The sequence below is a fragment of the Protopterus annectens genome, chromosome 15.part0 (genome assembly GCF_019279795.1).
Source record: "Protopterus annectens isolate FY-2018-M chromosome 15.part0, PAN1.0, whole genome shotgun sequence".
In the NCBI taxonomy this organism is placed as follows: Eukaryota; Metazoa; Chordata; order Ceratodontiformes; family Protopteridae; genus Protopterus; species Protopterus annectens.
Genome location: NC_056749.1, coordinates 611267680 through 611294212, shown reverse-complemented (window position 1 = coordinate 611294212; position 26533 = coordinate 611267680). Strand labels below are relative to the sequence as shown.

The 26533-nt window shown below is 42.2% G+C and overlaps 1 protein-coding gene across 1 annotated transcript in view; it reads right to left on the bottom strand.

The window, feature by feature from the left end:
* Positions 1–796: 796 nt before the first annotated feature.
* LOC122789953 (fibronectin type-III domain-containing protein 3A-like) overlaps positions 797–26533 on the bottom strand; it is a 1322139-nt gene continuing 1296402 nt past the window's right edge. Inside the window, exon 26 of the mRNA XM_044057452.1 lies at positions 797–1982. Within this exon, the coding sequence (XP_043913387.1) occupies positions 1665–1982 (318 nt within the window). The 3' untranslated portion in view covers positions 797–1664. The remainder of the gene's footprint in view (positions 1983–26533) is intronic.

Below are 26533 nucleotides of genomic sequence, written 5' to 3'. Positions count from 1 at the left end.
TCAAACTACAAGTGTCACAATACAGAAAAACTGAAAACATTACTACTGACAGTACAAACTAATAATACTCTTAGCAGGTAAAGTATGTTCTTCTGGCTACTATGTGAATAAGAAGAAGATTTCCAAAGTTGTTTTAAAGTAAATGATTCAAATATTTCTTGTAACCCATTTTCCTAACTCAGAAATACCATCTATGGTAGGCAGTACTGGAAAGGCTGAAGTTTCTGAGAACACCCTCCACCTTAAGTACTGTGGCCTCATTTTATCACTGGGTATGAGAAGGCCAGTACTTCCAAATATGATCCAATACTTGTAGGTGTTATTTCTTGCATAGTGCCATGTAGTGCCTCCTGTCAACAGGATAAGCAAACTGATATGTTGTAATACAAGTTTAAAACACAAAAAAAATGGCTAACCTTTTAATTCAGCTGTCCGTACGATGCACTAGATAGCAGTTCTTAATAAAATACAATTGTAACAAACTTATAATCTGTGTATACAAACAAATGGAATGTGATAAAAGAATCATATGCAATTATGGAGAATTATGTATTCCAAAATGATGTTTGTTTTATCTAACAAACAGATTACTCATTTCCTGCTGCACATCCTCATATTAACGGATCGACACATTATAGGAAAATGAGAAAATAAATTTTGATTATATATATATATATATATATATATATATATATATATAGATATATATACACACACACACACACACACACATATATATATATATATATATATATATATACATATATACATATATATATATATATATATAAAATATTAATTTGCTCAGTTTGAGCAAGTACTGAACCATTTATAATAAATGCACCCTTTTACTCCTAACGACACTTCTTAAAATTTGTACTTTTTACAAAGTGCACTATAATTTCCAATGGAAGAACAAAAGCACTCGTATCCAACAATCTTTAAAGGAGACTGGACGATAGACTGGGGAGTCAAAGCTGTTGCCATAAAAAAGGCATTCTGAAATGATGTCTAGGAGCAGTGTAGGAAGTCCTTGTGAAACAATGATCTTTCAGTTTTCTCACTGGACTGGGCTAAGAACTGACATACACATTTCTGACACTCGTTAGCCGTTGGTTTACACTTTGGCCACAAACTGTTTACATTCTCTGTGCAGCAGTCTTAAATAGTATAATTAATAAACTTCAGTCCTACATGTGAAGGCCAACATTACTTGACTACTTTATTCTGTGTAAGTATTCTCAGGCTCACACAAAATGGTACTGTTAAATTCTCACTCTTCTTTCAACTCTGTTTCCTTCTTACTCCATTGAATCACAGTGCTTTCCAACAGATCTGATCTGCCTAAATTTGCTTTACATAACTGCTGAGCAGCACTTTTGCAAAGATTTGTTACTGTCATCTTCCTAAATGGGTGACCAACCCAATCTTCAATTGCAGTGTTGCATTCTGGCTCCAGCTCACTGAACAGACAAGGCCCTTGTCAAGTACCATTTATGTGAAGGGGAAAAAAAATCACCACTTGGTAAATTGCATGCCTCATCTTCTGAACACTCAGCAGCAAAGATGAACACTCATTTTTTTTCCACCAAATGGCCTTGAAGGTAACCAGCAGATAACAGCATTGTATTTTCAAACAAAAAAAAAAACAAGTTTTAAATGGTCTACTTTATCACAAAGTGCTGCATAATTATGGCAAACATTACTGCCACTGTTGCAAACCCAACTAAGAGCAAAAAAGCAAACTGCTCATCAGATAAGGATTTTTCCTCAATCTTCCAGAGTTCTGTTACTGTGTCTGTATTCTGCAATAGCAGTTCTTGTTTTTGAGATAAAAATACTGCACTGGGGCTATAAGGACCACACATTTCCTGTACTCCAGTAGAATCTTCATATCGCCGACATGCACAGACTTTGAATCGATACTCGCAGTTTGATTGAAAATTTGTAAATGAAAATGATGTTCCTGATCCCTTGTACACCTAAAGAAAATGCAACAGTTTAGTCTGGGTTCAAGAAAAGCAGGAACCTGAAAGTACTAAAAGACAGCTTGTAATACACATTGCATATCATCATGTAATTACATGCAAGAGGTAATGCAAGTATTGTAGTGGTCTCCTGTGGTTTTTACTAACTTTACGGATAACAAATTGACACAGTTATGTAATAAAATATAGAGTTTGTAAAGAAATGAGAGCATCCTATCACATTAGCCATCTCTGTACTTTACAAATTCACCGATTGCTTTGTTGAATTAAAAGTACTTAAGCAGCATACCACTCCTGAGGCACGATAAATCATAGTTTTCACAAGGTGCTGAGCACTGCTTGGTCATAACATCGTAGCACTTGTGACCAAACTAGAACCAAGCATCATGTGAATTATCCACTCCCTGCTGTGGCTTATTGTTACACAATGATCTCCACCCTGTTAATCTATTGTCTCCTGCAGTTTCTGCCGCAGTAGTATTTCTGGTTCTGGTAATTTTATTGAATTGGGTAGCAATATTCTTGCCATTATTAGCAGTAGTAGGTTGGCTGGTGCTAGTTTTTCATGGTTGGAATATGTTCTTTATTGCTGACCAGAATTTTTGTGGGTTATTTTGGTATTTGGTGTGAATATCAGTGTAGTAGTTTATTTTGTCTTACTTAATTTGTTTCTTGGCTTTGTTTCTAAGTTCACGGTAATAGTGTTTTGAAACACTGCATTTAGTTTTATACTTGTGATTAACTTTCTTTTAGGGTCTCTGCATTTGTTTTTTGCTGACATCCAGGCAGTGCAATTGCAAGCCAGTTACTGCAATTTACCCAAAAAGACAAATTCTCTAGCTCTCTTTTCTGACTTTCTGTTTTCACACTGGGAAAGCTGAAATTAGGCTATTACTTAGTGTGCAACCATTTGGAAGCCCCCTATAATGTTAAGCACGTCTCTGGACTATAGGTGCCCAAAGGGATGAAGAGTCATATCATGTAAGCTGTTAGGCTCACAATGGACAGACTGGGTTGAATGAGGGACCCCCTTTCTACATTAAAAGGTCTACTTGCTGAAGAAATAGTGTATGTTTCTTTCTACTGAGGTAGGAAAAAAATGCTCCCTTGGCCAGAAAGAAGCCAATCAGTATAATTTCTGGCCTTTTCTCCCTTGTTTTCTGGATTACCCTAGGGAGTAAGGGAAGGGAAAGAAAAGTATACAAACACAGTTCTCTTCAATTTTTAGAGAATGCATCCCTTGCACAAGGTTTACTGTGAAATATTCCAGAGTGCCATTTGTTCATTTGGTTGCTGCTGGGAGAAGGAAATAGGTGTATGTTGCAGCATACCTCATTTATTCACCAATAACAGAAATACATTTGTGTGGAGCATTAATTTGTACAGGTGTGCTGAAATCTTGCTCAACTGGTCTACAGTGGAACTGTCACCTGACAGAACGCAGGCAGTTGTCAGCAGGACAGTAAATTTCAGAAACAGCTTCCAAGTCTCTGCTTTCAGCCTGCACAAATAAGAGTAAGACCCCCTACTTGCTGATGTACCACATTGACTGTGGCACTGTCTTGTGTCCACTTTCAAGGTTACCAGTCTCCAATCTACTCTGCTTACTTGAAGTGCATGCTGAACTGCAAGCATCTCTCTCTCTCTCTCAAATTAATGTGGATCTTGCTCTCCTTTGCCATGCAATTTCCTTGAACTCTAAATTCCTAGGGTATCAACTCCTCAAACTTGATCTAAGGCATCCATGGTGAGAGTGGTTTGCCTGAATGGCGTACTTTTCTGGTCTAGATTTGTTTCATCTATCATGGCATCTTTTTCCTGTAACAGGATAGAACTATTAAAACTTTACAGAATGTTTCTGCTGTTCCCATAGGTTCCTCAGACACCAGTGCTCATCTACAAAAAAATAGGTCATTGTTCCCCTCTACTCGACACTCATTAGACCCATTATAGAGCACAATGCCCCTTTTGGAATGTACCTCACAAGACATCTGCAGCAGCTGGAAAGCCACAGAAGTACCTCACAAAGAGGATTACTGGCCTCAAACAGATACCCTACACTGACCGTCTCAAAAAACTCCAGCTTTACTCTGTAGCATATCACCTACTTCGGGGTGATCTCTGCCTAACATATAAAGCTATTTCAAACCCAGAGCTGTTGGACATACTACACCTAAAGAAATCCCAATCCCTCCGAGCTACATGCTCTAGGGACCTAAACCTTGCCACCACAATAAATAGGACATGCTGGAGGGATAGATTCCTGTCCCAGAGACTTCCCATACTCTAGAACAAGCTACCCATCTATGTCAAGCAAAGTTCCTCATTAGCACTCTTCAAGAAAAATCTTGATAAGTGGATGGGAAATAGGAACTACACCCCGGGGATCATTTGTGTGGCTCTGCTCGGCACAGGAAAATAACTTTCTTGGGTGGCGTAAGCCAGGGAAAGTACAGCTGTGTACCTACCATAAATGTAGATGTTCAAGTGTATTCACTGTTGCAGTCATTACAATAGGGTTATCCTGCTGGCAGGCTACCCGCAGTCAGCCTGAATTCCAAAGTCTAGGTCTGGCGTCGGTTGCTGTCGTCTCCTCCCTTACGTCAGTGCGCCAGGGGTATAAAAGATGCAGCAGACGCCATTTTCTTCAGTTTTTCTTGCCCCAGATGTTAGGTGCCCCCAAAAGGGTAGGCTAAAAATATGTCAATAAAGCATGAATGCACCAAGTAACATGTTTCCTTCATCTACAGGCAAATACACCACATAGGTTGTATAGAATAGAGTAGTACAGAATAGGTTCAGCAAAGATAAGGGGGATGGTGGGTGGGTACTCTGGACTGCAACAGTGAATACACTCGAACATCTACATTTATGGTAGGTACACAACTGTACTATGTTCATCGTGTTTCACTGTTGCAGTCATTACAATTGGGTTGAATTCCAAAGCTAAGGTTGGGAGGCTGGTACTAAATAGAATCAGGAGTGGCTATGAGGCCCTTGCAGGACTGCAGTGGCAAAGTCTGCCCTGGATTTGGAGTAGAGTGTTAAATGGTAGTGCTTTGTAAAATTGTGCACTGAACTCCAGGTTGCAGCTTCTAAAATGTCTTTGGTTGGAACTCCTCTGAGGAAGGCTGCTGAAGTGGCTGCTGCTCTGGTTGAATGTGACCTAATACCCTTAGGCACTGATTTGGCATGTTGAGAATAGCATAAATGAATGCAATGACCTATCCACTTTGAAATAGTCTTCTTTGAGATAGTCTTTCCTTGTGATCCTGCAACATATGCTACTAGTAATTGCTCAGTCTTTCTGAAAGCTTTGGTTCTGTCCAAGTAGAAGCACAGTTGTCTGTGTATGTCCAAAGAATGTAGAAGTTTCTCACCCTTATTATGTGGGTTTGGATAAAAGGTAGGCAAATGAATAGTTTGGTTGAGGGCCACACTGGACACTACCTTAGGCATAAATGTAGGGTTTGTCCTTAGAGAAACCCTATCTGGATGGAAAATGATAAAAGGTGCCACAGCCATGAGTGCCTGTAGCTCTGAGACTCGTCTTGCAGAGGTTATTGCTAGGAGCAGAGCTGTTTTCCATGATAAAAATTTTATATCAGCTGTAGCAGCTGGCTCAAAAGGAGGCAGAGTGAGTTTTTCCAAGACATAATTGAGGTCCCATGCAGGTATTGGTGATCTCCTTGGAGGCTGTAAGTTTTTGGTCCTCTGAGGTATTGCCTTAATAAAGGATGAGAAAAAATAGGTGGCTCTGTATTGTAATGAGCTGAAATGGTAGAGGCATGAATCTTAATTGATGAAAAGGATAGGCCTTTGTCCAGCATCTCAGTCAAGTATTGCAAAATCTGAGGGATATTTGGAACAATTATGTCAATTCCTTGTGCCTGGTTCCAAGCACAGAATGTCTTCCATTTTTCTGCATAAGATTTTCTGGTACTGGGCCTCCTGGCCTCCAAGATAACATCCATCACCGCTTTAGAGAGAGGTGTGTTTTGAAAAACTACATTATCCGCCATGCTGCCAGATTTAAGGTCCTGAGTTGGCTGTGCAGGATCTGATTGTTTTGTTGGGTCAGTAAGTGAGGAATTTGAGGCAATGTCCATGCTGGGCATTGATTCAAGTTCCTTAGGATTGGGTACCAGTGTTGGCGTGGCCAGTCTGGGGCAATCAGTATCATTTTTGGCTTCTCTTGTCTGACCTTTAGGAGCACCTTGGGTAGGAGAGGCAGTGGGGGAAAAGCATACAGTGTTAAGTTCTTCCAGCTGAAAGATAGAGCATCCACTCTTCATGCTTGCTTGTGATAAGTCCTTGTGCAGAATCTCTGTAGTTGGCAATTGTGAGGGGAGGCAAACAGATCTATGTCCGGGCATCCCCAATTCCTTGTTATCATGTTGAAGACATGTGGATCCAATTTCCACTCGTGGGGATCCATGAGGTTTCTGCTTAATTCATCTGCCAGAGTATTTATCCTTCCTGGCAGGAATTGTGCTCGCAGATGTACTTGATAAGTCAATGCTGTGTCCCACAAAGTCATGGCTAGTCTGCAAAAGGGGTAGGAATGTGTGCCTCCCTGCTTGTTTATGTACCACATGACTGCAGTACTGTCCGTCTTTATCAGTAGTTGTCCTGGATGAAGTAGGTCCTTGAAAGCTGTCAGGGCATTTTGAACAGCTAGCATCTCTTTTTGATTGATATGTAGATGCATGTGGGTTGCGGACCATGAGTCCTGAATACATCTTCCTGCCATGTGTGCCCCCAGGCATATTCCGATGCATCTGTTGTCAATGTCTGTCTGGCTGGGGGTATGGTGAATGGCTGCCCCTTGTTGTGGTGACAGGCCTTTGCCCACCATCGAAACTCCTGTTGCAGGCAGGGAATGAGTGTAATTATTGCTTCCAGGCTGTGGCAATGTTGAGTCCAAACACTTTTTAGATACCGTTGTAGTTTCCTCATATGCAGTCTTGTATATGGAATTAGTAGAATGCAGGATGCCATGAAGCCCAAAGCCTGCAGAATTTTTCTTGCAGTTAACTGGGTGTTCATTGCCAACCTTTTGAAATGAGTAGTCAGTTGCCTTTGTTTGTATGGCGTGAGTTAAGCCATCTGGGCAGTTGTATTTAAGCTTGCACCCAGGAGTATTATCTCTTGAGAGGGTACAAGTTTTGATTTCTTTTCATTTACTGTGTACCCTAGGCATGTCAAGAATCTTTTTATAAACGCCAGATGCTGTAGCAGAATGTCCTTGTTCTCTGCTTGAATAAGGCAGCCGTCCAAGTAAGGATATATTTGTATTCCTCTTTGTCTGCAAAATGCAATTACTGGTGCCTGGCACTTTGTGAAGACCCGGGGCGCAGTAGATAAGCCACAGGGTAGTGCATTGAGCCAGCTATGAATCTGAGGTATCTTCTGCATGATTGTCTGATAGGGACATGCAGGTATGCCTCTTTTAGGTCTAAAGTTACAAGCCAAGCCTTCTTGCCCAGCATGGGCAGAAGCTGCTGCAGAGTCAACATTTTGAATTTTGGAATATCCAGGTATGTGTTTAGAATAGAGAGATCCAGTATTGGCCTCCTTCTGGGCACCAAGAAAAGCCTTGAGTAAAATCCTTGTCCCTGCTCTTGCTGTGGTACTTGCTGAATGGCCCTCATGTCCATGAGGGATGTAACTTGTTTTTGTGCCTCTGCCCATTGATTTTTTGGCAGGTCTGGCATACCGTTTGCCCTTGGCAGGGTGTGAAAGTGGAACCTGTAACCTTGTGACACTATGTTCAAGACCCATTTGTCCTGGGTGATTAGGTGCCAGTTTTGAGAAAAAAGTGCTAGTTTTCCCCCTAAAGGAGCTGCCAGAAGATAAGTGCTTGGTGCTGGGAGGGGGAAGTCATTGGGACTGCTTTCTGTATGGCTGTGATTTGTCTTCTCCGCTTTTGGAGGTAGAAGCACCCCATTGTTTAAACCTGTATGAGCCTTGGGGCTGGGATCTGCCTCTAGGGCATCTGTATCTGCCTCTTTGTGGTCTGTCTGACACTGGAAAGGACCAATTCTTTGTAGGCCAGTGTCTGCTAAATCTTGGAGGCTGTACTTGTAAGAAATCCTTGACCGTTTGCATAGATTTGGCTTTGTCCTCCATTTTCTTCAACACCTCTTCTGCTTTAACACCAAACAAGGTATCATGCTGTAATGGAGCATCTAATAATTTTGCTTTAACATGATCGGGCAGATTCTGTTCTTTTAACCAATCATGCCTCCTAATGACAGAACCCGTAACAGCGGCTCTGCAGGAGGCCTACAAAGAATCAAAAACGCATTGTAAAGTATGCTTTCCAACTTGTTCAGCTGCATGCAATAAATCCTGCATTTCTTTATTTTCTGCACATTCAGAATTTGTCAACATTTTCTGTTTAAGCAGTGACATAGTGTATTGCTGATATTTAAGCATATGAAACTGACAATTTAAAGCCCTTATAGCCAAGGTGGCAGAAGTGTAAATCTTTTTTCCCCATCTGTCCAGTGCCCTGGAATCTCTGTCAGAGAGAGTAGGATTTTTTGCAGTGGAAGCCTTGACCCCCTTGGGACCCTGAGAGATAGTTTCTGGGTCAGCAGCAGGTTTTTTAAAAAGAAATTTGTAAGAGTCTGGAACCCTGTAGTATCTGTCTGGCTTAACTGGAGCTGGAGGTAAGCAGTCAGGAGTCAGACTGGACTCTGAAAATACATCATCTACAATGTCTAGCACAGGTGGAATAGCCAAGGGTCTGTGCTGAGGCAGTAAAAGAAAGTCTCTGAGCCTTTTCTTAGATTCTGAATAATCTTGGCTCTCCCAGTGGAAATGTTCCCTCATGGTATGCAATGTTTCCCCAAAAGAATAATCCTCAGGAGGAGAAGCTGAGGGGATAGACTCTTCAGCATCAGAATCCTCATACGGAGGAAGAGGGTATTCCTGATCAGAAGAGGAAGCAGATGAAATGGAAACCTGATCTGAAGATTCATATTCTACCTCTTGCCTAGGCCTCTTATCAGGAGGGGGATGAGAACCCCTGATCAAAGTAATCAGGTCTTTGAGCATCTGTTTTTTAGGCATGGAGGCCTGTGCATGGGGCTGTTGTACTTGTTTCTTTGTCTTTAAAGCTGCTTTAGTCTTTGCCTTTGAAGCTGAAGTAGTTTTAACATATAATTGTGTAGGCCTGAAAACGCCCTCAGAAGCCGATGCCTGCTCAGCGGCTCTGGAACCATCTGAGGGAATGGTTTCCGAAGGTCCAATACCTTGAGTTTCTGTAGGCCTGGTTGACTCCACGTGGGAGTCGGTATCGGCCTATGGCTCTAAAGTAGCGGTCATCAGGGGCTGCGAAAGCACCTCACTGAGAACTGGCGAACCGGTGACTGGCCTAGAAGAAGCCTCGTCGTCGGTTTTGGACCTCGGATGCCTGTCCTTCTCTTTTTCTTTGCATTTTTTGTAAACTCCAGTAGTCGGCTGTTCCGACGGCATTATATAATTGAATCTTCTGCCAAAGTAATGAAATGCAAAATCGTACCGACGCTTAATAGTGCGTTGGTTAACTCTAGCACAAAACCGACAACTAGCAACGTCGTGGTCAGGGCTTAGGCAAGGAATACAGTAAGAATGAAAATCCTTATGAGGTATTTGCTTCCCACAAGAAATACAATTATTAACTTTTCTGATATCGGTCTGAAGCAAGAAAAAAGTTTCCCCAACGGGGTGCTTAGCTTTTATTGAAGACTTCAGATCTGAAATTCGAACTTGAAAATCTCAGTAGTCGGCCGACGGGCACTTGCGAACTGCTTTTGCTTCGGGCACCGCGCGGCAAGAAAGACTGGAGAAAATGGAGTCGGCTGCGTCTTTTATACTCCTGGCGCACTGACGTCAGGGAGGAGGCGACAGCACCCGACGCCGGACCTAGACTTTGGAATTCAGGCCGACTGAGGGTAGCCTGCCAGCAGGTTAACCCTATTGTAATGACTGCAACAGTGAAACACGATGAACATCCTTGTTGGCTAGGCTTACTTAGGCCCTTGGGCCGATAGCCTAGTACCTACCTATGAACCTATTAGTTTCCTCATGCATAGCTTAGTGAGCAGTACTATGAGGACAGCAGATGCCATGTAACCCAGAATACAGAGGAGCTATTTGACAGTACACTGGAGCTTTGCTGCCCCTGCTGTAGGTAAGAACAAGGCTGTAAGGTTTTCCACCTTTTCACTGGCCTGAAGGTTGTGCAAATTGTTGTGCCCTGGAGAGTCCCCAGAAAGATGACACTATGGCTGGGGCCCAAGTCTCACTTTTGAAGGTTCAGGGTAAAGAATATTCTGATTAGCCATTGCAAGATGATTACGCAGTCATCTAGATAATGACAAATGTGATTCTGCAGTGTGCTGTCACTGGGGCCATGCATTTGACAAGTACTTCTGGTGCAGAAGCTACAACAAAGGACAAGGAAGTAAACTGGAAATGTGATTTACCCTGCTTTGAACCTTAAAACTTGCCTTTTACCTCTGAAAACTGGAATATCAGCATCTTTTAGATCTAGAGTACACATGAACACCTGGGTGAAGCAGTGCCTGAAATGTCAATATCCTGAACTTAGCACGTTTAGGAATTTTTAGTCTTGAGAGTTCTACAATGAGTCTTCAGAGGCTATATTTTCTGGGAACTACAAGAGTCTGGAATTGAAGTCTCTTTCTTTCTGTCTTGGTAGAACCCCTTTTATAGTGCCCTGACAGAACATCTTATCTAAGTTGGGCTTTATGAGATGCTCCTGATCTTCTGGTACCTTGGAAATTCTCTTTACTTGTGGTTTTGAGAATAAAGAAAAGTTGTGTAAAATCTTACCATAACCATAAATGTCATTATCTTCCCTGCTGCTGTATTCTTTACTTGAGAGATATACCCACGAGAAGGCAACTGACACTGACCAGTATACAAAAGTAGAACAGGAACAGCAACCAAATACGAGGAACAGCGAACACCAAACAACAACCACTTCGTGGAAAAACCAGCAAGGATTTCCATTTCAGTGGTGTAGTTCTCTTCCTTGCTGGTTTTCCTATGAGGTGGTGGCTGTTCAATATACAAAAGTCTTTCACCATTACAGGGTTTGTGGTACGTCTGCTGTAGGCTGCAGTCTGACATAGGCCATAAAATGGATGTATGCACGTACCATCCTCAGAACTGAATGCCACAGACAAAGGATATGAGTGGTACATATATGCAGGAAAGACAAGAGACCAGTGGGGAAGGTGGGAAGGATAGAATATTGCAGCAGTGAAGAGAAGGACATCTATGGTTACAGAAAGTTTTACAGAGCTTTTCTATGTCCTTCTATCCACTTGCTGCAGTATTATTTACTTGAGGGAGAATATCAAATCTCAAGAGGAAAGGGAGGAGGAAGGAGCAGAGGCACTCTCTATGAAGCCATGTAAAATGGCTTTAGCAAAACTGGTTCTAGATCTGGAGATAGCATCCAGCTTGTAATGTTTGACAAAGGTATGAACAGAAGACCAGGTGGCTGCTTCCAGGATGGCACTATTATCTAATCATTTGAAGAATGCCTTGGATGAAGCCATAGCTCTGGTAGAATGGGCTTTCACATGTGCAGCAAGAGCCTTTCCATGGTGAGTGTACAAAAAGGAGATATTTTTAGAAATCCAAGAAAAGATAGTCTGCTTTGATGCAGGAAGACTCAAAGCCCTGGGGTGAAAATTAAAGAAAAGCTGGTCAGATTTCCAGAGTGTTTTTGTCTTGTCCAGGCAATATCTCAGTTGTCTGTGAACATCTAGAGAGTGCAGAATCTTCTCATTGTGATTTTGTGGAGAGGGAAAGAAGGTTGGTAGTTGAATAGATTGGTTAAGGGACAGATCATTAACCAACTTGGGCATAAAGGAAGCGTTAGTTCTCAATGATACCCTGTCCTTATGAAAGACCAAGAAGGGGGGGGGGCAGCCACCAGGGCTTGGAGTTCGACACCCTTTCAGCTGAAGTAAGAGCTACTAGCAAAACAGTTTTCTGCAAGCAATGTTTGAGGGAGGCTGAAGCAGTCGGTTCAAATGGGGGCAATGTCAACTTCTCTAGAACAAACTTAAGGTCCTAAGAAGGAGTAATGGGTTTCCTGGGGAAGCCTAATGTGGAGGATGTCTTTAAGAGTTGTTTTACCTCAAACCTGGATGCTAGAGGGGGAGATAAAGGCAGACAAGCAGAAATAGATGACATGTGAGCTTTAACTGATGAATAAACCAGGCCAGCTGAGAGCAGTTCACACAAATAGTTCACAACCAGTGGTATTCCCACTGCCAGTGGGTCTTGGTTCTTAGATAAACACCATAGTGAAAATCTTTTCCATTTGGAAATGTAAGACTTTCTAGTGTTGGGTTTTCTGGCCTCCTGCAAAACCCTGAGCACGTCCTCAGAAAAAAGATGTCTGAAGGAAATTGGAATCCTATCATCTACAGTGTCAGCTGAAGTGTTGACAGCTGTGGATGAACAAGGGATCTTCTATTCTGTGTGAAAAGGTCCACTCTGTGGGGTAACTTGTGGTGATGGCCCTTGGCTAACTGGAGGAAAAAGGGGAACCAATGCTGTCTTGGCGAAAAGGGAGTCACCAGTAAGGTTTTTGGTTGATCCTGCCTGATTCTGAGCAGGACTTTTGATATTAGAGGAAGGGGAGAAAATGTATACAGGAACATCCCCTTCCACGAGAAGGAGTTGTCTGTTCATGGGGGAGACAAATAAGTCTATGTGAGGAGTACCCCATTCTTGGACTATGTCCAGGAACACATCCCTGTGAAGCATCCATTCATGGGACTGGGTCCCAGACCTGCTCAGAGTGTCTGCCACAAGATTCCTATTGCATGGAATGTACACAACCTGGATTGTCATGCTGTGTTGAGCCAGGAATCCCCACACTAGAAAATACAACCTGCACAGCAGGCAGGATATGTTGTCAGTGAACAGTTTTAGTGGACCTGGGAGAAGGAGGGAATGGAAGGTTTATAAGGCTAGGAGCAATGCTCATATCTCCCTTACATTGATGTGTTGCCTTTTCTGTGAGGGGACCACCTAACTACCTTCCTTGAACTGTAAATTTGCCTATGGCCATGCTTCAGCCAACGTCTGATGTGTCTGTGTAAAGTTCCTGGACTAGGTCTAGAAGTTGTAGAGGCATCCTGGGTTTAGTTTTACCTGCTGGGTCCACCAGAGAAGTTCCCTCTTTAAGCATGGGTTGAGGGGGAATGAGGTATTCCGGTGGATGAGAGTGTTGGGTCCAGACAGATCTGAGGAACCACTGAAATTTCCTTTTGTAGTCTTGCCAAGGGTACCATGGAGTTGGTTGGGACCATAAGACCTAGTACCCTGAGGAATTCCCTGGCCGTGATGTGGTTTAATGGGAGGAGAGCTAGAAAGATGGCCTGAAGGCCCTCTGCCTTTTGGGGTGGCAGAGACACTCTCATTATATCTGTTTGGATTTGGCATCCCAGAAAAATGTGGTCTTTGGATGGGGTGAGGGTTGATTTTCTGAAGTTTACTGTGAACCCCAGATATCCCAGGAAGGTAATGGTAGTCTGTAGGTTCAGCTGAAGAACTCTTGGACTCAGGGGGCCTGTAAGAGCAGGTTGTCCAGGTATGGGAAAATCTGGATGCCCAGGAGCCTGCAGTGAGCAATCAATGGAGCCAAACATTTTGTGAAAATTCTCCGGGCCATAGAGAGGCCAAAGAGCAATGCAGAGAACTGAAAATGCCAGGAACCCACAGAAAATTGTAAACATTTCTTGTACCTGGGGCAAATGGGGATGTGAAGGTGGGCATCCTTTATGTCTAGAGAGGCTACGAATCCCTAAGGGAGAAGCAGAGGAAACAGTGTTTGTAGAGTTACCATTCTGAAGAAGGGAACCTTTAAGAGGGTGTTGAGATGAGATTTGTCTAGGACTGGCCTCCAGGGACCATCCTTTCTGGGCACTAGAAACATTCTTGAATTAAACCTTTGCCTATGGAGGTACAGGGAGCTCTCTAAATGGAGCCCTATTGCCACAAATCCGAAAGGAGATCTGTGAAGAGATGAAGTTGTTCTCTGCGTGGTTGTGGAATACCCCGAAATGTGGGAGTGGAGTGCCAAACCATAAAATATCTTTTTTTGATTATGGAAAGGATCTAATTGTCTTGGGCAATCATTTGCCATGTCTTGAGAGCATTTGAAAGATGGAGGGAAATGGGGGTAGGGGAAACATTTGCAGGGTAGTCACATACTCCCCCCCTCTCTGTCCAGAAGGGGCTGTTTTTGTTGAGGTGGTGCCGGAGGAGCCCTAGTCCTCTGAGGTCTGTTACCTCCCCTTGAAGCTTTGCTTTTTTGGTGCTGAGAACAGCTGTGAACAAAGACAGGCTTGGAGGGAAAATTCCTATGGAACCTGGGCACCAGGGAAACTAAAAGGTTCTTTAACTCTTTGAGTTCCATAGACTTTTCTTGTAGCATTTTGAAAAGAGAAGCTGCAGCTGGCCCAAACAAGGCTGTATTGTCCAGAAGGGCATCCACTAATTTGGATTTGAAATTGTCCTGCAGTGGCTGAAGTCTAAGCCAGGAGAATCCTCTGAGTACTGAACAGTAGCAGCTGACCTAGCACAGGCCTCTGCTGCATCATAGCTGCATTTGATGGAGTGTCTTTGCATTTGGGAAGAAGCTCTTACAAGACTCAGGCCTAAGTTTTTCCCCTCATTATCTGGAAGATCTGCAATAGCAGAAGTTGCTTGAGACAGAATGCCTAAGGAGTATTTAGTCATATGTGTCAGACAGTTGATGGCTCTGAAAGCCAAAGTGGCTGAAGTGTATGCCTTTTTCCCTAGCCTTTCAAGGGTTCTACTCTCCTTGTCCGATGGGAATAGGGAGGTTGAAGGCAGCATCTTAGAAGGCTTGTCAGTAGCAACAGAGATGATTGCTGGGTCTGCAGCTGGGCACCTAAAAAGAAATTGACAGTCTTCAGGGACTTTGTAGAAACAGTCTGGCTTTTTGGAAGCTGGAGCCTGAGAGTCAAGGTTTTGGGATGCATGGTGGAATGCATCCAAAAAGGCTGGATGTACTAGTGGCACTGCAGAAGATGGGAAGGTCCATTTGCAGGAGATGATGATATATTTTTTGGACATCTGAAATTTGGGAAGAATCCCACTTAAAATGTACACGGATTTTCAGGATGATCTCCCCTAAGGACACTTCCTCCATGGCAGACTCTGCACCCATTGAATCCTCCTCAGGTGAGACGTATTCCTGAGGAGAGGGGATTTGAGTAGAGTGGTCTAAAGACTCTTCATCACAAGAGGATTCATCAGAAGAGTTTGGGTCCCTAGCTGTTCTCTGCGAAAGTTGAGAGGCTGGGGTGGGGCAGGCTGAAATATAGGCTGGTTAAGAGCCACAAAGGCCTGGAAAAGACTTGGAGAAAAGGCCTGCCAATCTGCAAGAGCCTCTTTAGCAGTGGAGACATGCTTTGTCTTTTGTTTTTTCTTCACTGGAGAGATTATCTTATGTAACGTCAGGGGTCTGGATGAAGGCCTGAGTTCGAAGGTTTCAGGCTGAGACAAAGCTGTGGTGGACATTTGTGGTAAACCCCTATGTTTCTCAATGCATTCGCGCTCAGATCCCCATCGACATCCAGATCAGATGTCTGTTCCACCTCTAGAGTCATGCTCGTGGCAGAAGTCAAGATGACCTCAGAAGTGGGGTCAGCCTGTGACTCCATGCTTGGAATCTGACATGCTTCCGGGCTGATGAGCACCTCGAGAGATGCGTCGGATGGCAGAGGTGCAGTGGAAGGTGTACGCCAAAGTTTTTTTGCCTTATGCTTCAGTGGCTTGGCTTCAGGCCTCGAAGATCCCTCTATGAGTTTAACAATTTAAGCCACTGGTTTTCCAGCTATAAAGCTAGTGATGAAAGCCTATTTCTAAGGGTCTTAGGAATGAACTGGCAAATATTTACGATCATGGTTGAAGTTTAGGCAAAAAAGCCACTGGGTATGGCTGTCCTTAGGTGGAATTTGTCTTCCACACTGGCATTTGCCTTTCCTGGATGACATAAATAATCAATAGCAGGAAAAAAGAAAATTCCCCAACTGAGCACTCATCTGAACGCAGAAGTCGGATCCTCTGGAAACTGTATGACCAATGGTCGGAGCTGGCATTTAGACTGGTGGCAGAAAGGTTATGAGAATGGTACGTGCATATGTCCATTTTATTGCCTAAGTCTGACTACAGCGTATGTCAGACGTACCATGTACCCTACAGTGGTAAAAGGCTTTTCTACACTGGCTGATGTCGGGCGCCTTCTGGCATGGATATCCCTCAAGTAAAGAATACTGCAGCAAGTGAATAGAAGGACATCTACCTTTCTACAAAAGAAAACCATCTGGTCAATGTTCTTCCTTTTGGGGTCAACCTTTTGGAGCTAGACCATTTTGGATGGGTTACTTTACAACCAGTGTGTGCGTCTCTGTTTGGCTGTTGGGGGAAGGGTGCTAATAACTTTGGGGGAATGGTGCTAAGAACTGGAAGTTTACAGTGGAACATCAGCTTTGGACAAGCTTCACTAAATTACTTAAAAAGCCGTCCTCTTTCTTTGGGATGCCAGGGTCCCTCTCCTTCCACCTGTCAGTCAGCACACTATTCCTGCTATAAAAAGGTTTTCTGTTGTGGGATGCAGAAGCAAATAAGATTTAAATTAAACAGAAAGATGCTTCCAAACAACTGTGATTATTTGCTATTACAGAAAGAAGATTCATGATCAAATTTTACAGTAAATGAATGCAACAGCAAGTTCTGAACAAGTCCAAATCTGCTGTGGTGCAGGGCCTTTTAGAAAAGCTGATGAGGAAAAAAGTCAGCAGAGGAAGTTGTTGTTTATTACAAAAACACAAAGGACACATATGACTGTGTAACATGCAACCCTACACTATGCTTTTACCTGGGGAGAGATGGTTGCATGATTCCTGTTGTTATGCAAACTAAAGCACTGCAAGCTATAAGTCTGACACACAACTCCCACCATATGCATTCACAAGCCCAACTCAGGATGAGCATGACAACCACAGCCCCTATCCTCCTCCTAAATACATAGTGTAACACTGATATACACATACTACACTGCACTACTGAGGGAACTGCCTGATGTCATATGCCTGTCATCGACCACAGCATACTCAAATGTGTGTGCACGCACATGCCCCTGCAACACCTATGTCCAAAAGACACATACACATACCTGTTGTGATCTAGAACTCTTAATACAGGAGTTGTATAACACACAATGAGTATGTTTTTGTCTTTCAGCCTAGATGGTAGCATGGCCAAAATAGTCAGACCCTAGATACAGTACAGCCACAGTTCTAGTGAGCCATCCCAATGCATGTCACACCCTGATTAGAATCATCTGACAATGGTGTAGCAGAGTACGGCTTCTTGTTATAACACAACAAAGCATATAATATGTAAAGATAATTGCAGTACTTCTTGCCACTATTATTTCTTTTTCTTTCTTTTTTTATATTTGCCTGCTGACCTTAAATTACCACTACCACAGACTTCATTGTTTTGCCCTTTTCCTTCCAGCAGCCGGAAATGTCTTGGGAAGCAAGAACAAAAAGGCAGATCCATATCCAAGGACAATCTAGAAGCTGTTATTTAACATCTTCTGGCAGAGGCTGTAGTCTTATCAATGAGAATCTTCAAATCATCTTGCTACTGTTTCAGTGGACGCTGCTCTGTTGTAGGTGTCTACAGCACCATAACTATATTTTAACACACATGTGCACACCATAAAAGAAATCATGGCCAGTTTGCATACTTTATCTTTCAGAGTTTAATCTAGCATGTCTGAAACTATATCATTGATTTGACTGAGGATCTCCACTTGGTATACGATTAATATATGTTTGGCAATTAATTGCCACAAATATTAAGGTGGCAGAAGTACAGACCATAACAAAATGGTCCACGATCCTGCTCTCCCTATCATTAGGAAGTGTATTTAAATCAGAAACCAACTCTGATACTTAGGTGGCCTCCATTAACAGTGCTGCTGGGCTGTAAGCTTCCTATAGTTACCTGAATGCCTCTGACACTCTGTAATACATGCCTGGTTTCACAGTGGTAGGCAGCTAGTAGTTTGCAATTACAGACACTAACTTAAAAGAATCCTTAAATAATAGAAGCTACAGGGTTACTGCAAGGTGTGTACCTTTTATAACATTCTCATAGCTCTTTGGAACCTCACTTCAAATGCCGATACTTCAGATTTAAAGTGTTGCCACATAATGCATACATCTTCCAGAGGGAAGCCTTGCCAAATGCAGTTTCATACCCCACTTGGAAAGAAATCTTAGATGTAAGCCAGATCCTCCCCTTATATGTTTGACTCCAATGAATCAGGTGGAAGACATTATTATCATTTATTAGAATAGGGGGTTCTCCAGATAGAGTGGGAGGATGCCTTGGCATAAGGGCAGACTCCTGGGTCTCAGGTGTCAGCTCTATTTTGCCAAAGGAATGAGAAGGAAGAGCAATGTTGGTCCTAAAGAATTTATCAAAAATGCCCTCCTGACCACTACCTGCCAGAACTGCTGAGATATCAGATGACACAAACAACTTAAGCAGAGTGCCTGAAACCCTAAATATGTTGTCATCCTCCACTGATGCCTGGAAACTGGTTTCTAAGCCTAGGCATTTCAATAACTTCTTCAGAGAACTGCAGACCAACAGCTGCAAAATGTCACATTTAAGGCTGCAGTTATGTCTTTTGTTTGTCTGTTTTGTACCTGCAAATGTAATTATTGTTTTTTTGTACTTACAAATGGAATTATCAGTATAACACTGCACTCTATATATTTTATCTGCGTCTTTCTGTCTGTACTTGCCTATCTGGCCTGTGTCATGACTGAAAAGGGCCCTATGACTAGTCCACCTACCAAGTTAACAAATAAAAATAAAAAATAGCAGCTTAACTCTGACTACTACTGTTTGCCTCCAGTGGGATCAGGACAGGTGGGAATTTCAACAAAGCCCGGAAGACGTGGGACTGGAGAAGCATAAAGCAAATTCTCAAAAGGACAGATGTTTTCAGGTCTCTAAAATCTTATGGGGTCTCAAAGGTCTCTCACTTTATGCCTGTTGTTTGTCTTTTATCACTCACCACCACCTCAATGCAGACTCCAGTTGTGCTTCTTAGCTTCCACCAACATCCACCCCCAGTACCCCAACTGCTGTTTACCAGAAGTCTTGGTTGCATTCCTTCACTGAGAACTACTGCTCCCTACTCCCAACTCCTCAGAGAGCAGACATTATGGCACATCATCTCATTTGCTCTGAAGAGCAAAAGATCTGCTATGGAGTTGCATTTGTGGAGCTGGGAGTCTTCATTAAATGTGCTAGGTAGATCAGAATTCCTAACAAGGGGAGCAGCTATTGCAAACGAACTGTGAAACTCTTGGTTTCCACCAAAGGTTTTACAGTCATCAGAATCCCCCTAGTCCATCCCTGGGATAGGAGAGCTAGTCACTGAGTGCTTCACTCTATTCCCCCTACACAGGCCAGCCGTACCAATGGCCTATGGCCATTTCTGAATAAGTGCTACTGATGGCACATATGGATGCTTTGCCTCTGTGCCATCAGGCTGGCTATGTCTACTCTATCATTTATCTAAAAAACAGGATTTTCATGTATTACTCCAGCTTAACAATTTTTTCTAGGCTGAAGGCTAGAGGGGCTTACTAACGGGATGAAGTCCAGTAATTTTTTCTGGTCTGAGTTGGTCCCAAGGCTTTCTAAATCTGGCACAATGCTCACAAAAGTTTGTCTAGTCTTCTCTATTTTGTGCAGTTAGAGACACCGAGTGTAAATCTTTAGGTTCAACTGTTTTTTTTTAAGTAGATACACTGAGACTAGTAAATCTTTTTGCAGAGTATCGGCTTTTGCATGCACACTTGTTGGAATGCTTCTCCTGCACCATGTTAAATCTGAACTCTACTTGTCAATATATACATTTTCTGAAACCTGAATCATATAAGTCACAAAATTTGCAATACTGACAACAATTTAAGTCAGTAAACCTCCCCAAAATGGGTACCTGGTGTTATCAGCAAGTCACCTGGAAGAGACATGACAGACAGTATGTGCTGCTACCAACTGCTCCTTGCTAGGAAAAAAATGATAATGTTAAGAGTGCAGCCTTCTTTTACACATGTGTCAGGCTGATGTTGGGACAAGGAGAACCTTTGTCTTTACACATAGGGGGCATTTGGCAAAGCTCAGGCAGTCAGACTTGAAGGATGGACATTTACTTATTTACTGCATTTGTTAATAGGTCAGTCCAGCTGGGTAAACAGTTGCCCCATTTCAGTGGAGGCCCAAGGAGAAAAGCTCCACAGTAGTTAGACAGAATAAATACAAGTATTTAAACAATATGTTGAAGAAACATATGAACATAAAGAATTTAGTAAAGTATATATAGTAGCTGAAAATGATTTACAAGACTGACATTTAGATATACAATATACAGTATGTTTTCCAAGAAATATTAGAAGTTGTGGCAGCTAGAGCTGACAGGGAGAGTTAGGAAGAAGTAGATAGGGGGGGTGGAGAATAAGGAGCACAGAGTAAAGAAAAAAGACATGAATGAATTTGACTAAAAGTTTGAGATGTCAGAAGGTCTAGTCAGAAGAGGATAAAGCCTTAGTCAGGAGTGGAGTAAGAGTACAGCCATGTATCAGAAAGATACTACTTTAGCGGATTTTTGAATGATTTAGCATTTTCAATTTCTCTAAGAGCTTGGGGTACAGTTACAAATTTCTGCAATGTAGCAGAAGTATAGTGCATCTCCGGTGGACTTAACTGACTTGCTTGCAGTCAGTAACAGCTTGCTGACAGATCATAGAGGTCTGGTGGGGTTAGGGTTGGGCACTTTTCAGGAAGGTATAGGAGCTTGTTGATAGTCACTAACTGTGAGGGGGTTAGGGAGTCGAGCCACTGAAGCTGATTTAGATGTATAGACTAGTGAGCCTGGTATCTGTGGTTTGAGGTGAATTTGGCTATGTTGTTGCAACACTGGTCTAGTGAGCAGAGTGAGGTGGAATACATGTTGATCAGTATGGGGGAAGTGTAAAGGAGGGTACGGAGAAGGGATGTAGATGCTATAGTTGTTATGACTAAGTACGGTTTGATCTTGCAGAGTTTCCCCAAGTTTTTGGTGAGTTCTCTTTTCCATCACCAATGATAATGACAAACAGTTTGGTGTTTGTTACTAATTCTATTGCTGTATTATTAGTGGAGGTGATGGTAAACTGCTGTTTGTGGGGAGTTAGCTGTTTTGGGGTGAATGGGATCAGTTTTATTTTTTAGGGAACTTAACAGTAATTGTTAGTCTGTTAGCCATACAAAAATGCATACATAAATGTAAGTAAGGAATTCCCTGTATTCTTTATTTATTGACATTTGATTACTGGGAAAGTCCAACTGGGTAGAAGCCCTTTTTCACTGAAGGCCCGGGGAGAAAAGTTCCAAATTAATAAAAAACGTTTTAAGAACAATCTTCAAAAATAAAACAAAACATCTACAGTTTAAATAATTACAACAAATTAGACATAAAAACATTGGTTAAGAATTGATACAATGTATATACCAATCATTTAATATTTAGAGAAATTTTACACAGTTTGTAGAGAAATTAAAGGTAAGTTAGTGTAATACAAATAGGAATTGCAATATGAAGTGAGGAAAAAACTTATGGTATATTTAGAGAGAAAGTCAGAAAACAGAATTAGACAGCAGAAAGGAAGTAAGTGAAGAAGGGAGAGTAAGGAGGTATAAGGAATGAAAATGTACTTATTCACATTTAGGGATATAGGTTATCCTGGTTTTGAATAAGAACAGAGCTAGCTGGTTTTGAAAGATGGGAGGGTGGATATTGACTTGATGGATACAGGTAAGGAGTTGCACTCCTTAGCAACTTTTGTTTAAGTATATACCATGCCCAGCAGATCGGGTCTATATTACAATGTTGAAAGACGAGTTCACCGAACATGTCTTGATCGACACATAAACATACCTTTTCAAATGACGAATGGTCACTTTAGCAAATTTTTTCCCAGAGGAAAAAAATCGCTTGGCCGTACACAAACAAACCAAACTTTCAAACCCTACATAATGGGGGGCACACACCCCTAACTAAATATACCAACTCCGAGATCGCACTACAGTGGGGAAAAGGGCAAATCCCCGATGACAGCCGAGTGATTTTTTTTTTCCCCCCTGAGAAAACAATTTGCTGAAGTGGCCTTTTGGCATTTCAAAAGGTTGATATTTATGTGTCGATAAAGACGTGTTCAGTCAACTCAGCTTTCGACATTGTAATACAGATCCCAACAGATCTGCTATGTTTACAGACACACAGGAGTTTTTGGTCACTGAATTGTAATGGAAACATAGTTGTGTAGAATGTATTTTTTTACTGCTGGCCAGGCAGATGGATGCTGGATAATTTTGCAGATAGTAAGAAGTTGTGTATATGTTAGCTGATGGGGCAGTTCTAATCAATTTAGGCTTTTCAGTGTTATACAGTGATGGGTTCTGAAAGTGGTATGTGCTGAAATTTAGCAACTTTGTTATAGTATAGCTCATGTTTCAATTTTTGTGAAGCCAAGAGGTTAGTAAGGCTGGGAGTGTCATAAAGAACAGTGGGAGGAGATAAGTAGTGGCAAGTGCAGTTTTAGTTGTATGGGTGAGAAAGTTTTTGGCTCTATAAAGCATCCTGAGTTTTTCTTATGCAATTTTGTATATGCAGGTCAAATGTAAGATCATCTTCCACTATCACCCCTAATAGTTCGCTATATATATATATATATATATATATATATATATATATATATATATATATATTTAGAGAGAGAGATTTGGGGGGGGGGGGTGAAGTAGTTTGGTCTTTTTTGGGTTGAGCATGAGTTGCGAGTTATGAAACCATGTTTCAGTGGCTGCTAAAGCTTCCTGAGTAATTTTTTTGAGGTGTACCACATTGTCAGATGTGTGCAAATGAGAGTATGAAAGTGGAATCATCTGCATATTGTATTATGGTGGCCTGTTCTGTGGAAGTATGCTATTGGTGAAAATGTTAAAGTAGAAGGGACCAAGGATAGAGCCCTGTAGTACATGTGTGGTGACTGGGAGATGAGATAGGGTAGACTGCCATTTTTACTGACTGATGCCTACTGGGCTAGTAGCTTTTGAACCACATAAGGGTGGACTAAGAGAGACCTAGTGAGGACATTTGAAGAAGTTTGCTGTGACAAACTGTGTCGAAGGCTTTAGACAAGTCTACGAATAAGGAAGAGACTAGTTTGCCATTATCTCTAGCTTTACTGACAGTATTTATACAGGTTAGAAAGGCAGTGCTAGTACTATGGGAAGGACGGAAGACATGTTATGTAGGGGACAGGAGTTCATCCTGCAGGAGATAGTCTAGCAATTGTTTTTGAAAACATTTTGCAAGTATTTTGGTGAGGGGAGATAAGCTTGCTAAAGGTCTAAAGTTATTCTTGTCTGCTGAATTTCCTCCTTTGTGCAGAGGGATAATGTGTGACTTTTTCCAGAGATACAGGAAACATGGGATTCCTCGACTGACCTATTTATAAGGCTGAAGACAGAATAAACAATGCTATTGGCTGCTATTTTTAGGTACTCGCTTGGAAGTTCATCAGCTTCACAGCCCCCTCCCCCGCCATAGGAAATGGCACATATGTCCACACCTACACCAAAGTACTATATGAGCATTTATATAGCTGCATGGAATCAGGAATACCTGACATGACAAAATTCCTCCTCCTCAAGGAAGAGTAAACCTGTCTGGTGGACATCTGCAATAAATAAACTCTATAATAAAAGGAAAACAAATGCTGTCCAGGACCAAAAAGGAGCAGGTGCCAAATTTGAAGCAATCTCTCCTTATCCTGAACAAGTAAATAAGAGCATTAGTCAAATCCTCCAAAGCAAACTTCAAGTCCAAATTGGCCACATCTACTAAAAGACAATCATAAGACCTTCTTCACATATGTTCGCAATCTCAAAGGAAGCACTCAGATCTGCTTATAAGTGGTGGTCAAGGACACCACATACACAAATGCTGTAGATATAGCCAACTCGCTGGCAGACAGGTTCAATGAAAACTTCACCCCTCTGTCCCCCCATCAGTAAATCAGGACATACCCAGCACCCACCCCACACTGCCCTCTCAAAGGTAAAAAATACAGCATCCTTGGGATACATTAACATCCCAGGTTGGATCCTACATGAACTCAGGCAGGAACTTGCAGCACCATTAGGCACAGTATTCAACCAAAGCCTGAGTACAGGCTTCATCCCAGCTGAGTGGAGGACAGCCACTGTTATTGTCTTTGCACAAAGGTGGAGCGTCCACTGATCCAGGAAATTATAGACCCATCAACCTAACCAGCCTCATCTGCAAGCCGCAAGGCCATGGAGCGGATTATCATGGAGCTCATTAACAAGGACATTGGCAACGTCCAAACACTCAATCCCACACAGTTTGGCTTTGTCAAGGTGAGGTCATGCCTATTAAATTTGGTTGACTTCTTTGAGACAGCCACCAAAAACATGGACGAGGGGAAGATGGTGCACACTGCCTATCCTGACCTGGCCAAAGCCTTTAATACTATTCCCCACTTGGGTATAATAGATAAACTCTCAACTAGGCATCAATCCGTATGTTACCAGATAGGTGGCAAACTGGCTCACAGATAGAACCCATCTAGTCAAAATAGGGGAAGCCACCTCAAGCAGCAGACCCGTAATAAGTGGTGTACCCCAGGGATCGGTTTTGGGGCCTCTGTTGTTTGGGATATACGTTTCTGAGGTGCAGGCCAAAACGAGTGGGCTAAGGCTGACAAGGTTTACAGATGACTGCAACCTGAGAGCTGTCATCAATTCCTCTAGTGATGTGGACATACTCCATGAGGGTCTCACCCAAACAAATGACTGGTGTCAGAAACATGGCCTCAAACTGAATGCCAATCATCCCCTTTGGAGAGAGTGACATCCCCCCAAATTGTCACATTAATAACAAGGTCCTAAGCATGCAATCAGCCATGAGGGGACTTGGGCATCCAGATTGACAGCAAACTGACTTTTGACCACCATTTTGCCTTCATTGTACGGAAAGCTTTATACACGGCCCACCTCATTAGTAAGGGTATCTCATCCAGGGACAAGGAGGTCAAAACATCTCTATATTCTTCCCTTAAAAGACCCATTATTGAGTACATACCCCTTTCAGCATGAACCTCACAAAGCACATGCAACAGCTGGAGAGACCACAGAGGTTCCTCACCAGCAGAATCCAGGGCCTCAAACATCTACCTTAAACAGACTGGCTAAAGGCCCTATCTCTCTACTCAGTCTCATACAGACTCCTCAAAGGTGACCTCTGTCAGGCATACAAAGCAATCTCAAACCCACCTTGATTGGACTGCTGCAAATCTACAAGTCAAGCTCCACTTGAGTAACCTGCACTTGTGACCTCAACCTGGTCTGTGATATCAATAGGACTTGTTGCCGGGACTGATTTGTGTCCCAGAGACTCCCCCTTCTATGGAACAGACTCCCTCTCCAAGTCAAGCAGAGTACCTTATTAACCCTTTTTAAGAGCAAGCTGGATAACTGGATGGGGAACAGAAAATACACCCCTGAGATTCCACCTGTATCCCTGCTGGACAGAGGCATCGAGAGTGCTACTTGTCAGAACATGGGTTAAATTCTTGGCTAGACTTGTAAGGGCCACAGGGCCAATAGCCTAGTAATTTCCTATGATCCTATGAACTGAAGAAGAGCACGGTTTAACAGTAGTTTTATATAGGATGTGGGCACAGGTTTGAAGGTGAAAGTGGATGTGGTGATATGTGGCTGTAGGCAAGGTTGGGATTAGATGTTGAGGAATCCTTAGTTAGAGATGCTATACTATCCATAAAATAAGAGTTGAACTTTTTTGCATTTTCGACTGGTGAGATATCGGGAGAGGGGTTTGGGTTGAATTTTTGGCCGGGAAGTAACATTTGTTTAATGGATGTCCAAAAGTTTTAGGGTTGTGTTTAGTGTTATTTTGAAAGTTATTATAGCACTGTTTTTTTCCTTCAATTATTTGCTTTATAGTACAAGTGAGAAGCATTCTGAAGTTTTCAGGATATTGCGGTGTTTTATACGTCTGACATTCTTTCCATGCTTTTTCTCTATCCTGCATTAGCATTCAACTCTTTTTGGATAGCCAAATTGCATTATTTGTTTTCGGTCTCTTTCTTCTAGGAGGTGCAAGACTATTTAAGGATATTTAAAAAAGTTGTACTGAATTCAATTAGAGCATTGTTTAAGGGGAGGATTTTTAGGAAGTTCCAGTTAATAAATGATAGTGTAGTAAAGAACATATCTGGGTTAAAATTGAAAAAGGTTCTGTGCTGTTTTATAAATATGCTGTTTAACTGGATGTGCGAGATGTCTAGTCATATAGA